This window comes from Phaenicophaeus curvirostris, chromosome 7, assembly GCF_032191515.1.
Source record: "Phaenicophaeus curvirostris isolate KB17595 chromosome 7, BPBGC_Pcur_1.0, whole genome shotgun sequence".
In the NCBI taxonomy this organism is placed as follows: domain Eukaryota; kingdom Metazoa; phylum Chordata; class Aves; order Cuculiformes; family Cuculidae; genus Phaenicophaeus; species Phaenicophaeus curvirostris.
The window spans coordinates 30926603-30943080 of NC_091398.1; the positions used below are offsets into that span (position 1 = coordinate 30926603).

The 16478-nt window shown below is 39.2% G+C and overlaps 1 protein-coding gene across 2 annotated transcripts in view; it reads right to left on the reverse strand.

Moving 5' to 3' along the window:
- Nucleotides 1–16478, reverse strand: part of MYLK (myosin light chain kinase) — a 150809-nt gene that overhangs the window by 86136 nt on the left and 48195 nt on the right. The window contains exon 10 of one of the 2 annotated variants that reach the window (XM_069861430.1): nucleotides 15775–15927. In XM_069861430.1, the coding sequence (XP_069717531.1) occupies nucleotides 15775–15927 (153 nt within the window). Of the gene's footprint in view, nucleotides 1–10363; nucleotides 10493–15774; nucleotides 15928–16478 lie in introns of those variants that run through there. The other variant, XM_069861429.1, reaches the window with a different exon arrangement.

The window sequence follows — 16478 nt, forward strand, 5'->3', positions numbered from 1 at the left end:
CCTGAGCAAAGACATGTCTGAAGCCAAAGCAATGATCACAACCAACTGCAAGAAGTCAGAAATATTTATAAGTCACTTGGATACACTTTTTGTTTTGTTTAGCTTGAGTTCAGACCTCTTACACCTTGCCTTTCAAATGCCAACTCTTCTTTCTTTCCATACATGAAAATAGTTTTATCTGCTTATTCATACCTTCAGAATTTTCAAAGGTATATCAAGACCATCCAAAATAGTATTACTGCAACACGAAGTGCCAGCCTTGAAAAATATTACTATTCATAAAAGAACAGTGATTAGAAACAACTGAATGCACCTCACTGAGCAAGTCCACTGAACCTCCTGGAGGCAAGAAGCTAAGCTTGTCCCGGGGTTATTTGAGCTCAATGTAAATTTGGAAGCAGCCTGAAGAGGAAGTTTTTCCTCTTCTCTAGCAAAGCTTTTTCTAGCCAAAATCTTGTCTCACTGGCTTATGTCGTAGGTCTTTTCTTGGCACTGAGCAGTGAGACATTGATGCATGTGAGAATGGAAATATGGGATCTGACTGAGACCCACTCAGCTTGGTGTTATGGACTTAGTACTCTGAAATGCCTGATTCACCATCAGGCCACGTTGATCAGTCTTACGGCTTCCTATACCACCTGCTTGTAAGTGACTAATGCTGCACAGAAAATAGCTGCGAAGTTGGGTCAAACCCATCTGCAGTAATAAAGTGCCATATTCCTCTGTTTTGTACTGTTTACTCAGGGAAATAGCTTCAAACAACTGCTGTACTAAGCAATATCAGAACAAACTCCTTCACTACTCTAATGCCTTGAAGAAAATCCCTTTCTCCCTCAAACTGAAACAGACCTGATAAGGGAAGCAGAGATCCATATAAGGGGGAAAAGAAGGAAAAGAAGAAGAGAGAAAGAAGAAGGGAATACAAGAAAGCAATAAGATGGGAGAGAGGCATAGAAAAGAGAGGAAGAGAGGAAGAGAGGAAGAGAGGAAGAGAGAAAAGGACATCTATATGATAATGATCTTGTCATGCCTTTTATTGCAATTCATAACATTGCAAATTGAGAAGACAGACATGCAATAAACGGAAAGCAAGAAGAAGAAAATAAAAGTTAGAAAGCAGAGGGGCTATTCTAGACAAACACAGAAAAAGACTCAGGGTATGATCAAAGTTCCACCTGTCAGAGGGCAGATAACAAAAATATGAGCTGAAAGATCTCCATTGGAAGACCTAACAGTGATCGTGAAACAAATCAGCTAGCAGTGGCTCGTAGTTAGGCCTTAGTTTATGAAGTTATCTCAGGCAGATACATCCTATGCTGTTAAGGAGACTTACTGATACAAGAAACATTAAGAAGATTTACTGAGGGTGCTGGCCTCTGCCCCTAAAAGAGTGACCTACGGGATTAAAGGATGAAGAAAAACTTGCCTTTGTTATGGTCCAGCACTCACTGTTCATAAGTAATGCTGTCCAATTGAAATGAAGAGGGGCAGAACCTGCCTCACCATCACATGAATCTTAAAAAGAGCATTTACACTGAATTTAAGTGCTGCGTGGGTTTACGCAGATCTCCTGTATGAAGGCCAGTTCTGAACAGAAAATGGTGATGATAAGTATCAAAACCCAGAAGCCTCTGGTATAGAGCAATAAAAATTTAAAAGTTACATATTCAACAGTGCAAGAAAAGTTACTGGAGAGCCTGAAGAGTTATGTTGGTAGCAGAAACTGAATGTAATCATGCAGAAGAACATTAAGATTGACCATTAAGTCGGAAATAGTGAAAACTTCAGGATTACTCCTGGAACAGAAATGAAGGATATATTAAAACCTTTCTGAAGATGTTCCTATGTATGTACTAATGTACATACTTTTTGATTTAGACGTTGAAGTATTACCTCATTTCCCAATACCTATTACAGAGGAGGAGCAAAAATGTCTCCCTTTCTATTACTGATGTTCTTTGGAGCATGAGGGCAGTGGGTATTTCTTTACCCTGAGACATAAAATCTGTTGCATGTAAGAGCTCAAAAATTCGAAGCTAGCATGGCTAAGGCAGTATTAATTTTTGAACATGTGACACCCAGGATACCGTAAATATAGAGCTACAAAGACTGACCCCATGGCACCTTGAACGGACTTTCTTCAAAACAGCAAGCATTCTCTGCTAATTTTTAAATTTATTTTTAATGGGAATCTCTGATCTTATGCCACTGTTGCTTGGTAGTATACATGGAGCAGTAGCACATGTTTATTGTACCACCAACTTAAAAAGAATATCACCAAAATTGTCTAACGTTTCTTGACTTGGCAGCAACAATTTAAATGACTAAAGTTCTGATCCATGAATGGTATTTGTTCAGAAATTAGAGGGGCTCTTTTAATGCAAGCTTTCTTCCTTTATGTAAAATTTGATATTGTGGATGTCTAGACTTAGAAAAAAATTAAACAACTTTAGTTTCTAGCAGATGTTTTACACAACACAGCCAGTTTTAGATACGTTATTTAGTTTTATTTGATTTTAGTCTAAAAACTTTGCATCTTCTCAGAAGGGAAGGAAACAATCATGCAGAGGCTAGATTACAAAGCCTGAATGCTAACTATTTTTGAAATTATTCTGAAGCTTGTAAATGCTTTTAGTTGTTTATTTATTACATAGCACCATGCAGTGACTCAGCGCTCATCTGATGAAGGCTTTAACATTTCACAAATTTACTATGAGAAAGCAGCACTGTCTATTTTCAAAGCTTATTTTACCTTATACCTAAGGGCTTCCTCAATTTTAGGCTTTACAGCTCTTGTTTGGAAAAACAAGAATCAATTTGATTTTGTGAGGTACTTGGAAAAGAAGGGACATTGCTCATTCAAGATTAAGCAAATGATTCCTGTTCCCATTTATGGTGAAAAGATACTGTGTGATTCTATTTCCTTTTAAAAATACTTGGCTTCTTATTTTGCCAGGAAAGCAGTACAAGGAAAGTCATATACAAATAAAACCGAAATCCAACCAGGCACAGTTTGCAAAAGGGTTGCTTGAGAAAGTGTAACAACCATACAATTCACACTCCCTGGCCACAGCTCGGTGCTATCTGGTTTTATAGATCAGTAACAAAATTGATGACCTGCACTAGGAAAACAGAGGGCAAGGAGATAAGAAAACCAGGACACAGACAAGCAAACTGCACGCAACAAAAGGCTAGTCTTGGGGCTTGCTTTCCCTCATTCCTCCAAAGGCCCTTTTACTATGTGAATTCTGCTGGGGTTCAAATTTCATATGCTCTTCAGTGACAGCTGGTTCTGGAGCCCAAAGCAGGGAAGGAAGAGAAAGAAGAAAGCATAGGTACAGCTCCCAGCTCAGATACTGCAAGTCTCTATGCTTCCATCTGAAACAACCTCTTTTGTAACACTGCAGGGTATTTTTGCTACTGAAACTATGAACAATATAAATACGGCACATCTGGCACCAGAAAGGAAATCTGGAACGTAGGGAAAATTTTGTCTGACATAGGCAGAAGGGCATGACTTTTTTATATACCTACATATCCTCAAGCTTACTCAACTGGATGCGAAATAGAGGAGATCCAATCTCTTCTTATTATGTTAATGCGCTCTAATCGCCCATAGCCATTTAACATCTCCCCCGCCACTCTTACTTCTGATTACTTTCAATTAGGAGTAAGTTCACCTCTACAAATGAAAAGAAGGCATGTAAGACTTATCACATGGCGGTACTGCCGTAGCAACTAAAAAATATTCTACCCAAAGCAGTAATATCTTTCCTCTCCTCCCTTTCCTCAATCAACTTCTGCTGCTGCAATTTGTGAGGAACATCAGAAAGCACTGCAAAGGGCAGGCTTGACAAAACACAGGTACATTTCAATAATTTGTTTTCAAACCATGCAATTAGTTTACTTTACAGTAGCTTATAAAAGCTGCCCCAATTTTTAACCACAGCCGTTGGTTTTGTGCAAGTCAAATCATGCAAGATAATACAGAAAATACTATGTTTTCCTCAAAGGCTGCTTATAGAGCACTGAATTCTCAAAGGCTCTTATAAATTACGAGCTCAAGAAGTTTAAAAGTTTTTGCACAGAGTTGTGGTCTGGCATAATACGTAAGCCCTGCTGGGGCATTCTCTGGTGAGCAGTGGTGCCTGTTATTTCAACAGGCTTTTGTTAAGGAATTACACAGGGTGATAGATTTAGAAGTCCACCACAGTGATCCCACTAACTGGTTCCTATGCTTTTTGCCTTTCCTCAGGCTTTAATATGCATGAATCTTGGGAAACAGCAAGTAATAAGATGCACAACTCAGTAGGAAATACAGACCAGAAATAGTAAGCAAAGCATTTAAAGGATACCTTATATCCTATGTTCCCTACCAAGCAAAAGTAACACAGGCTTTTCCCACAGCATTGCCCTACCCTTAAGGGTTCATTTATTTATTAGAAAGACACTCTAATATGCATAAAAATCTCTGTTTAAAAAAGCTGCTTAGTGCATTAAATCCACAGAGATTAAGGAGAATTCAAATTCTTCCCGTTTCTTACAAAACTACAATTTCTTGACATATTTGAAGGGCAGTCGGAAAAGAAATATACTGCCTATGATACACAACTATTTCTTTTCATCTCTTATTCTGTTTTCCTGTGTTTGTGTAATCTACACTAAGTTAATCTATCTACAGCTACTATATCAAATATCTATTTATCCATTAATCTGTACAAATAGAAATGTAAGGTGATTAGAAAAATTGCTTTCGTACTATTTTACTTTTCTCAGTCCAGGATTCAAGAGTGCTTACACAAATTTAACCTCCACGTATCTGCAGATTGGAAACTATCACAACAGGAGTTTTATTGTTAGGTGTGGGTCCAAGCCAAAATACATTTGTATTTTTTAGAACCTATACCTAGTTCAGAACTTGATGCTCAGACACAACTGTAAACATCTTTATACTGATAAGCAAGGATCAGTTATTGTCTTGAACCTCTATTTGTAAAAGAAAATGAGGAAAATTCATGCTGCACTGAACATTTACCTACTACAAATCAATGGTACAATACACATGTACAAGTTTAACTCCAAGTACGAAACCGACTATTTACTTCCTGCAGTAAAAGATATAGATTATAGAATCATAGAATCCCTAGGATGGAAAAGACCTTTGAGATCATCAAGAATGATAAATCTATACATATGGGGAGAAGGAAAAAAACCCAAACCAATAACTTCACTGTGGCATCTCCATTCCCAGATATGGTTTTGAAACTAGAGTGAACAACAAAATCCAGATCAAGATGCAAACTTTAAGGAGTTTTCCAAAGACTGGACCTGGGTTTCATCTGGCCTGTAGCCAAAATAGTTAACATTTTACAGACATCACCTATTCTAGTAAATTTTTCTTGTTCATTAGCTTGCCCAGATGTACTGAAGACTTTTTTAATATGAGCTGTAGAATGCTGACATCTCCTGTTGAAATATCAGGACTCCAGCATGCTCAGCACTGCACAAAATCACAAAATAATTGAGTTTGGAAGGGAACTTTGGAGACAGGCTAGTCCAGCCCTCAGCTCAAGCAGGGTCAGCTACAGCACTGCACACATACACCTTCAATGCAATAACTCAGCTGCACAAGATCGGGGTCACAACTGGTTACAAGTGAAGGACACGCAAAGAAAAGAGAGCTTGCTGCCTTATGCTCAGAACAGCACAAACAACTCTCAGTGTTTAGTCTTATAAGAGATTTAATTATACTCAAGGAATCTATTTGCCAGAATCATATGGTTAACTGCCAAATAATGCCTAGTCTGAGCTGTGCGAAAGGACTGTCTCAGCAACATTTACCATTTATGGTGTTTAAATATAATTTTGGCTCAGAGGCCAAGTCAACTGAGCTGAGGAGAAAACTTAACTCAAAAACCTCCCTGCTTGAGCAAGCTCAGAGGGAGTAGCAGCAGACTCCACTAAAATCTCTCAAAGCAAGACTTGGTTTCACACACATACATGCAGCAAGCTTTGCAGAGCAGCCTGGCCAGCTGAATTGCAGATCTTGAAAAGAGTTTCACCTCTCCAAATATTTCCAATGTAAATAAATCCAGCTGCTACCAGATTACACGTTAACAAAGCTATCACCTCAAAAAATAACAGATTTTATAAGGCAGAAAATTTATATTTGGACACTCATCTGTCTTTCTTCCCATAAAGTATTTTTCTGTCTCAGGCCTGAATTTATATGATCAAAATATATTCTGCAAATTTTCCAAGAATTCCATATTTTATTTATGCTGGTGTAAAATAATATGAGACCTCTATGTTATTGACACACGTAGGGATATTTCTGCTGTATTAAAGATCTCAGGTTGGTATGCCATTTTGCAAACTTAGGTCATGTGAACTAGATGTTTAATGCCCTAGCACTGTTCTTTGCACATCTACCTCCCATAATCTACTTCTGCAGTTATAATCTGTTGTTGTAAATGAAAGAAGAGATTTAAATATCTATGGGAGATGCTTTCACTGAAGGGCTCAGCCAAGTTATTGTCTGGATGTTATGCCTTGCCTTACACAGAAAAACTGTTAACCCAAGTTTGACAATGCTCTAAGTCTATACTCGTCTGGATGGTTAGAGCTATACAAAGGAGGCCAAGTTCCACTTTAACCAGTCTGGCAATTTATTTATTTTACTGCAGGCTAGTCTTGCAGCCCTATCCTGCAGCCCCGGCACCTTCCTTCTTTTTCAAGTCTTTCCTGCTGGCTATCAGCAGGTCATCAGAATTTTAACTCTGCTTTGTCCACTCAGTTTCTTCTGCGACCTGCAGCATTTGAAAGAGATGCCATCCCAGCAATCCCACTATCAAAAGGCTGACTACACCCATAAGAACTGTGATTTGGGAGAAACATCCGAAATCCCAATTAAGAATACAGGAGACAGACACAAAAGACCCAGCTGAGTTCAGGGCAGATCACTTTGCAGTGAGCAGGCTGAATTCCTCAGTAACAGCCTCACTGGAAGTTTTTGTATCCAAAGTAGTGTATGCTTTTGCCTTCAGAACTGTTTGCCTTGTTAATGACTAACCCTGTTGGCAAGTTATTTACATCAAGTAATTGCTCTTTTGTCACTGCCACAGACAGCAACTCCATGGAAGGCCCGAGAGCTGAATGCATTTATAAGGCAGCTCAGCTGGCCCGCTCCTAAAAAATTCTCCAGCATTAGACACCCATCCGACATGGAGAACTGCAGAAAAGGTGATTCATATACACTAGATCAAGCCAGGCTGGCTCCTCAGAGAAAATGTGCATACTACTAAGTCAGAATTTCTCCTTCACATATACAGTCTTAAGTAGAATTTAAATTCTTGTGTAGTATCAGGATGTATTGGAATATCACTTCCATTAGAAAAAAAACTTGGGTTGTGCATGAGCCAAAATCTAATGTAAGCACAACAGGAACAGGCACAAGTATCCCTGAGGAGGCCACTGACATAAGAGTTACAGCCTCTTCGGCCCTTCTCTTCTCTGGCAAATCCATACTGGCAACAGAACAGTAACCTATGGTGATATTAAAAAATAGTAGTGAGTAATCAAAAAGAATCTTTACTAAGGAAGCTCTTAAGGAATCCCTCAAATAAGACAAAGAAAACTCAACTGGAGAACATGGAAATATTTGAAGTTAGACTAATACAAAGAGGGGGAAAAAAAAGAAAAAAATACAGCATTGTATTTCTGGGTAAAAGCATCAGAAAGGAATTCTGAATAAAATCTGGTCTGACATTTAAGTCCAGGAAAGATAAGGTAGGTCTAATATGGCATTGTTCAGGAAAAGTTGTCTGTCCTTGAATAATTTATTTTAAAAAATATCTCAAACTAAGTTGTGACCCTTGGAAAAAAACCAAATGCACAATCTGTGTAGGTGGACTGGCAGTCAGTGCTTGACTAAAATGACACTGCACGGAAACACTTTCAGTGGTATTCATCTATACAGAATTCCTGCCCTCTCTTCTTTTCCTCTACCGCAAAGGAATTACCTGCTCATTAGGACTCACACTATTACCTGCATTAAGGCACTTAGACATCTTTGTATTGCTCATTTTTCCAGTCTGTAATATAGAAGTTTTATTCTTTTAAAACTGAGGTATCACTGCTTGACAATATTAGATCGGAAGATCTGCCAAAGCTGGTGTTAGGGGGGTATACCTGCCTGGTTAGATATATTTTCTATCCCAAATGAACATACAACAAATTCTGTTATGCTGCTTCTCTTACATGGTCGTTTTTGCCTTCTAGGGCAACAGAACTGCATAGACTTGCAAAGCTAGTAAGGACAAGGCAGGACCTGATAAATTTCACCATGGGGGCCCTGTTATGTGTTTTTTTCAGCTTTGTTTTCAACTTTGTTTTTGGTTGGCCATACTAACTTAGGGACTCTATGTTGCAAGCCAGTTAGATGCTTGAGCAATGCACTGTTAAATATCTGAGATTAAACTGAAGAAATGCACCTTTAAGAATTCACAGTCTTGGCTCTACATACACCAGCATATGTGTTTGAAATTTTAAGATTTCTCTATGGTCACCTAGGTAAAAGGCAGATGCTTCCCTTGGGTAAATCCATCTCCTCTTTTCCTTACTTGGACCTTCTTTCCTACGTATTGTCCTCTTGCACATGCTGTTCATAAAGGAATTCTTTAATATTCACCTATATATCTTTGTTTGTGTATTTGTTTTACATCAGCTAATGCAAGGCACTCAACAGGCTTCCTGGTACTGTCAACATTTCTGCTCCCAAAACTCAGTGAAATTATACTGGATGTGAATTCAGAGAAGTAACATAAAGCTGGGTGAATTCATAACTACAGAAAAAGCAGGAAAAAGGCCAGAAAATTAATGCAGACAGAAATGATGCTTAGTGTCAAAAACTGAGTCCATTTTCCTCCAGAAAAATACACACTACATCCATTTGTCAGATGCTTTGGGATCAATATTCAGTGATTAATTCTGACCAGGGCTTCCTCCTATCCTACAGCTTGCCTGCCTCAAATCTACCTGCACAATGATTGCTTCTCCAGAGTTTTATAAATTGAGCTAATCCTGTGAGATGGTTTGATGGCTGACTGTTTGAGTTTCCATTAGCTCATCCACATCAGCTGCTCTTGGAAACAGTCTTTGGGAAACACCATTCCCATGCTTTCAAAATTACTCAGGCATATATTCAGTGAACAGGTTTTATATGTATTCTGATGATGTCCACTTTTCAGCTGAAAATTAGAGCATTATAGAATTTGGCAATCCAAGCTGGGATAGTTTGCCCCTTAGCCAATGCAGGGCCGTACCCAAGACTCATAATAACCATCTGTTTTCTGTCATTCAGGTACGTAATAGCTTAATGCTCACAGCATTTATCGCTTCACAGCTGAGAAGATCATCAGATGTAAGGGGCTATGTGTCCTTCTTTGTTTTCTTTCTGAATTAAACATTTCTTCTGTCAGCATCTCATCTTTGTTTTTCATTTATAAGAAATATGAATGCAATTCCTGCCATTTAACTTCTGCTCATTCTGCAAGTACTTATCCCTCATTTGCATTCAAATTTGTTTCCCCCTTTTATTTGAAATGATTTGTAACAATACGCTGTCTTTCGAGAACATTGTTTATCTTGATGCCCAAATCCTATATCCTTAAAAGCTTCAACACGTTTTGCTTTTGTCCTTCATTTTTGCTCCCTAGCTGGCAGTGTGTCTCATGTTTGGTCCTGAGGTGCCGAAAGAAGGCAATATATTTTAAAAAGAAGCTTAATCTTACATGGATTACAGCTGTTAGTGACCCATACACAGTGTCAAACTGAGAACTTTGGGACAATCTTGAAAACACTGGAACAGATGCTCATGACCGCTTACCTCTGACCTTTCAATACAGTAACAAAAATGCTTCTTTTCACTTAGTGCTCTGAAACCAATTCTTATACAGCCAAGTGGTTCCACCAAGCTACTGGTCTGGAATGCCTTCTGGACATTTAACACAACTATGCTTGTATATGTTGGAAAGTCTTCTATAGTCCTTTCTGTTTATGTTATGCTTGAAATAAAGCAAAATGCTTTCAGATAAATAGTGACTTTGAAAAGCTGTCATAAATATTTCATCACTGTATGCAAGTAAGATATCATACTTCATTTACCTTAGGCAGAAATATATATAGATATCTCAGAAAAACCAAACTGTAGCCTTTCAATTAAGTCTTCAAAGAGAGGCTGCTTATTGCAGTGATAACCTTCTTTAAAAGATTAATGTCTAAGTGAGGTCATTCTGAGACAGTAAGAAAAACAACCCACAACCTTAAGACAGCATCTCTCATGACTGGAAGAAAAGACTCCTACCTGAAAGCCTTTCTTCCACCTGCTTATATTTTATGGTCCCACTCACACCAGATGGAAGAGTGACAGGAACAAAACAAACTGGTTTTCCAGAAAGCATCTCCCTTCACTGCTCTGATAAAATGGTTACAGGATGGGCTCTGACAGCCTTTCAGGTGACTGTAATCTGCTTGTCCAATGATCAATGAACGACTACTGTAATCGGATTGTAAGGGCTCCAGGCTTCCCAACATAGACACTTATGCCGGGGAGGCTGCACTAAGAAAAAAAGTGGGAACAGAAGTGGTGGGGGACAGTGGGGAACAGATGTGAAGTCAGGAAATTACACTGCTGGCAGGGATGGAGAAATGAGGTCAAGAGCAAACGAGCAGGAGCAGCAGTATTTGCTGAATAGTGTTTGCTCACCAAGGAAGGCAGCGTTAGGCCTCTGTTCAAAAAGCAGCGTCCAGAGGACAAGCATCAGCAGGATGAGTGGCTGCAGAGCATTAGAGCCCACAAAGGTACTTTGGCTGCAAGCCTGTGCTGCTGCTATCACCACCCACGCTTTACGCCCTCCCTTTTGAAATCAATCATTGGTGCTGCTGCCTGGTGCGAGGAAGCTAGGGAACTCTCAAGGAGCCTGCAGTGGTTCAGATAGTTTGTTTGTCATCTACTGCAGAACTGCAAGAGGACATTCTCGTAGGAGTCAGCCCTCATGTTACAAACACTCTGGCTTGATACCATACCTAGAGAAAGCTGGAAAAAGCAATTAGTTGCCTCTCTTACATCCAGAGTTTTCCTACATGCAATATTAATTCAGTTTGGCACAACAGTAGATTGAGCGCATCATATGTCCCATCCTTATTCCTGCTTTCCCTCCAGCCTGTAATCTTGTCTACTAGACCTAGATATTGGTGTGAATGTCAGGCAGTTAGATACACCTTTCACGCATATTTTCTACAGGTGGATCTCACCTATAATTCCTTGTCAGTGCCTAATTAATTGACAGAGACAACTACATACCAGAAGGCTTATCTCAGGTATGAAGCAGACCTGCAGAACAATTACTATACCTGGGAGTTGGCCTTACCTTCCAACTACACAATTATTACCCCTAGTTGTCTTGCCTATATACTCTGATTATCACAGCTACAGCAAAGCACTAACACTGACTCACTATATAGGTACATCCAAAGCCAATTAACTTCTCCTCACTTCAGTTTCCTATTCATAAAAAACTGATTAGAATGTTCAGCCACCTTGACAAAAAGCTGATTGATATTAATATTCAACTTCAGTTTCTACAATCACCATCAATATATAATTACTGTGCAGTCCAGGAGACCTTAATGTATCCTGCATATCTCTGTTAAGGAGCTGTTGGTCTGTTGGTTTTTGGTTTTCTTTTTTTTTTAAATGAGATGCCTGGTGTATTTTCAAAACAGCTTGTATTCGTATTTTGATAACATGAAACAATATGAAAATTGCAATATTAAATAGGAACACCAACCCAATTGCTACCTTGCACATACTATAACAGAAACAACTCGGTCACACATAGGTTGTTTAAAACCTTTAAAAAAAACCCTGTACATCAGCCCCAAATCCTCCAAAATTCTGATTTTCCCAGTGTACAGAAAATGATGCATAAGTTTAACGGTAAAAAATTCTACCATTTGCAGAGCAACAAATAGTACCACTTCAGGTACATCTATCACTGAATATTCAAGTAACCTGGACCATGCTTCTCACTTCTCAGGTTTTCTTGCATTAGACTAATTTATCTAGCATTTTATTCAGTGCAACCCACTCACTGGAGAGTTCAGTTTGAAAAAGTTCTCATGGTGAAGATCTTTGTTAGGCTCTTTTTTCAAAGAAGTGCTGCTCATTTTCTGTAGTTCATCTCTACCTGTATTTCAGCTGTAAGAAACCTCTGTCACAGGGAAGACAGCTGTCAGGATTCAATCTAGTCTACTTAGTCTTTTACAAGTCCAAAATTAGCTTCACCTTGATTAACTTATTTTCTCCACAGACTACCTAATGGATCTATCCCAATTTACTCTGCCTTTAGATCACTTATGTAAGCAATGTGAAGATGTTATTTACTTGTCTTAAATAAGCAGAATGATTAGTTTGAATTTTTAAGATCATTGCATTTCTTATGCCCCATCCATATGAAATGTGGGTCTTTTCCGACACAGTGCCAAAAGCCTCCTACAAACAGCTAAGTACCCTAAGCATTTTGCAGAAAGAAACAAGGAAGGACTGAGGTTGCTCAGTGCTAGGCAGAATTTATCCTGCTTAATAATAAGGAAGCAAAAGACAACCATAAATGAATCTGAGACTGATGACTTAGAAGGAATGCTATGCCACAATAAGCCTAGCTAGTTATGCAGGGCCCAATGCAAAGCATACCGAAAGTAGTGGAAAAAATCCCCCTTTTGTGTTAACAAGACTTGGAGCAGCAGCCCTTTCTGGGGCAAAGGGCCTTCACAATGTTGTTTCCTACAATAATCCCAGAAAAGGAAATGTCCTTAGACAAAAAAAAGCAACAGATCTTCTGAAGAACAAAGAATGCACAAAAGATGATCAGGAAACATAATATGTGGCCAGATAATATCTGCAACCAATTAGCAGATTTAAGTATCATCTTGTACAATCATTTAAACATGACTCTTGCGTTGTGATTGGGGTTTTTTTCCCCCTTTGAATAGTTTGTCACCGACTATCCTTGCTGCCAGTACAAGACTTTTCCAAGTTATCGGTGAGCTTAATTTAATTAAGAAGGTGGAGCTTCTTGCCTTTGAAAAGTAAAATTGAGATCTGTTGAGGCAAGACAATTCACTCCCGGTAAAGTTTCCTCAATGATCACAGCAGATACGCCCCTCTATGAGACCCTTGCTGCGTGAGAATAGCAAAGCCCAAGGCAGAAACATGAAGTGACATGTGGACCCAGAAAAACTCAGAGAAGTGTCCAAGGACCACAGTAGCAAGTTAATAAATAGTGGAATTCTGACACTGGTCTGATACTGATGATATGCCAAGAATATCCATTCTTTTTAGATTAAATCCAAATTACTTTTCACGTACAAATGAAAAATATTTCTCTACCAATGAATGAAGAAACTAAGCACTGCATGAAACCTGAAAACCTGAAATCATCTTTGAGACAAGAAGAAACTGGAGAGAGATGTGTTACAATACAGGAACAGTTTTTACAGACTTTACAGACTCCAAAAATGAGTGTCTGGTCAGAAGACTATTTTTGAAGGTTTTTCTTTTCTGCACATACGCTGATTTCCTGCTGTAATCTGCAAAAGCTGAGCATTTAGAGAAGCCTTAGCAGCAGCACTGAGAGCTCTCTAATGCTGATAAGCATTTGCTAGAGGATGTGATGGAAAAAAATACATGAACAGTTAAGAGATTTGGAGATCACTATTTAAAATTTGGTACTATTTTGGCAGGCAAATCCACGTTGATCCAAGTCCTGGGGAAGGTTACTATAAACTTCATGGCAACAGGGACATAATGACTTTTAGGGAGGTAGAGGAGGGGACAGCTAAAGCTGTAAAAACGTCGAACACGTGGCTTTACAGCCTGTCACACATGTTATTAATTCTGCTCTTGTTCTTTTCCTCCATGACTCCCAGAAAATAGAATTGGATGCAAAACATGCAACTAACTCCCCATAAGAGTGGCAATGCAGCTTTCTAGCTCCAGACTAGCTGAAGTGCAGGTGTAATCCAACTCAGTGCAACAGTGACTATGTAGCCTGAAGTAGCTCAGCAGAGTATACAAGCCTAGAGAAAGGCTAGACTACTGCTCCCCTGTTAACATTGCATGTCAGCCCAAAATAACTGAGAAGTGGTTAGTAAGAGAGGGATTGTCTCTTTGGTTTCTCTGTCCCAGTGAAGAATCAGCCAGTCCAATATCAAAGACAGCTCTTTTGAGGTGAAACACTCTCAACTGGTCCTTAGCTAATGCAGATGAAATGCTTCAGAGAAATTATAAATGACAGCTTTGAGAACAGATTATTTTCAGGCTTATTTTAAATCAATGTTTTCCTACTTTGTGCCCTTTTTGGAGGAGGGGGGGTTGGGGAGAGGGGTAGAAAGGGGAGAGTGGGAAGGGTATGACTGCATTTCCAATTCAGTAAGCAAGACATTAACTCATAGGTTTACCAGAATTACTTTGTTCTCATTTTAGGCTTGTCTAGGGTTTTAAGTGGATTCATACAGACAGAATAGGGGCAGGCATATCACTGAAGGGCTGTAGAAAAACAACAAAGAACTTTGGCAAATGAAGGTAAATCTTGGGATCTCAGGGATCAGGGTACATTTTCTACCAATCTGCGTGTATAAGTTTGGGGCAGGCACTATTCAGTCACAGACAAATGGATTAGTTCCATTGGCAGCTGTCACTCAGCAGTCTGTTGGACAGTCAATGCCAAACTCCTATAACTTTGGGAAAAAAGCCATTTACGGATGACAAATACCAAATAAAGGCTTGACTGGAGAAGGCAGGGGAGTGTGAATGAGGGGGATTGTAGAGGGAAGGTGCTGATCACCCCCAGGCTGTAAAACAAAACACCTGTATAATCTGATGCCTTTGGGAGATTATAAGAATAAAGACCATAATACTGACTGATACCACCTTACTGATGAATTTATCCGTGGGATTTTGTCATCTCTTCATTGCAATCTCTGGTCTTTTAGACTGTGTTTGTTCAGATTCTATTTCAGAATTCTGGCTTTCATGGACAAATCGGTTATATCACATCAGCACAGAGGGTGGCAAACTGTTGATATTTACCAAGAGAGTGCTCTCAGATTTCTAAAACAAGAGATTACCTCAATCACTTACTACAATGTTGTTCTGGTACGTTCACTACCAAAATTCTGCTTATTTAGAAATGTACTGCTCCCAATTAGCTGATACAAGAGTCTTCAAAATTATCTCTTATAAATCCTGCTAGCACAACAAGAATATTGGCACTTGCTATCATAATTGCAGTCCCTGGCACTGGTCTCTGTGCTCTACTGTTCCAAGAGAAATGGGTAGCATCTGCCTCTTCACCATAACATGCTCTGCTCAATGAGTGATACTGGTGATACTATGCTTATTTTTCTTTCAGCAGCAGCAGTCCTTTCACACACTGGTACACCTCCTCCAGAACTTAGCCTCACAGTTCTGTGTAACACTAAACCTTTCTTAGTAAGGTCACAGCATTAATACTTTTTTTCTAAAACATGAGCATTACTTTACATTTTACAGCCCTCAAGCACTTAAGTTGCACACACCTCCAACGGAAAGAGAAGGTACCTAGCTGACATCAGCTTAGAAAAAACCACAGAATCCACTTACAATGACCTCTGCTAAGCATTCAAGATTTTTTTTTTATTTTAAAGATCATAGCAGCAAGCTGAGCTATTCACCTTTGACTGTGACTTGAGCACTGCAAGATGCCTGTCCTTTGTTGTTTTCAGCCAGACAGGTATAAATGCCATCATCTTCTGGTAGGGCATCTTGGACAGTCAGTTTTGCAACTCCATCTTCAAAAGTGGAATGGGCATACTGAATTGGCTGGTCTGCAGACAGAAAAAAAGAATAGGATTTTCTTAATGTATCAGCCACAAGTTTCAAAAGCACTTCTTGTTTTCAGTGAAACCTGGATGGCTAAACAAGCCAGTACAGACCCAAAATCCCACTCTCTAGTGCACAGCCACTGCTCTCTAGTGACTACAAACAGCAGCATCCTAAGGACAAGGCAGAAGGACAAGGCAGAACACGGTTGTCAGATAAATCTCGCCAGTAGGTTCACTGGGTACTACCTTGAGTGGCAGCAAGAGAAGGAAGATTTATCTTTGTGTTTTGGATTGATGTTCTTTCAGGTGTATACGAAAGGAAATGTCTTGTGTCTCTGCTTCTCAGCCTTACTTTCTGAAATGCTTCTGCAATCTGCTTTCCTGATATTAAATAGTTTCCACTACTGACTCATAACTGGTTGCTTTCCCAGTGCATGCAATGCATAGGAGGGCCTGATATCTGCATAAACATCATGCTGGAAAAACAAATTAAGGTCATCTAAAAGAAGAGGGTAAAACTGCAGAGAAATTGTGCAGGATTGAATCAAAGACAT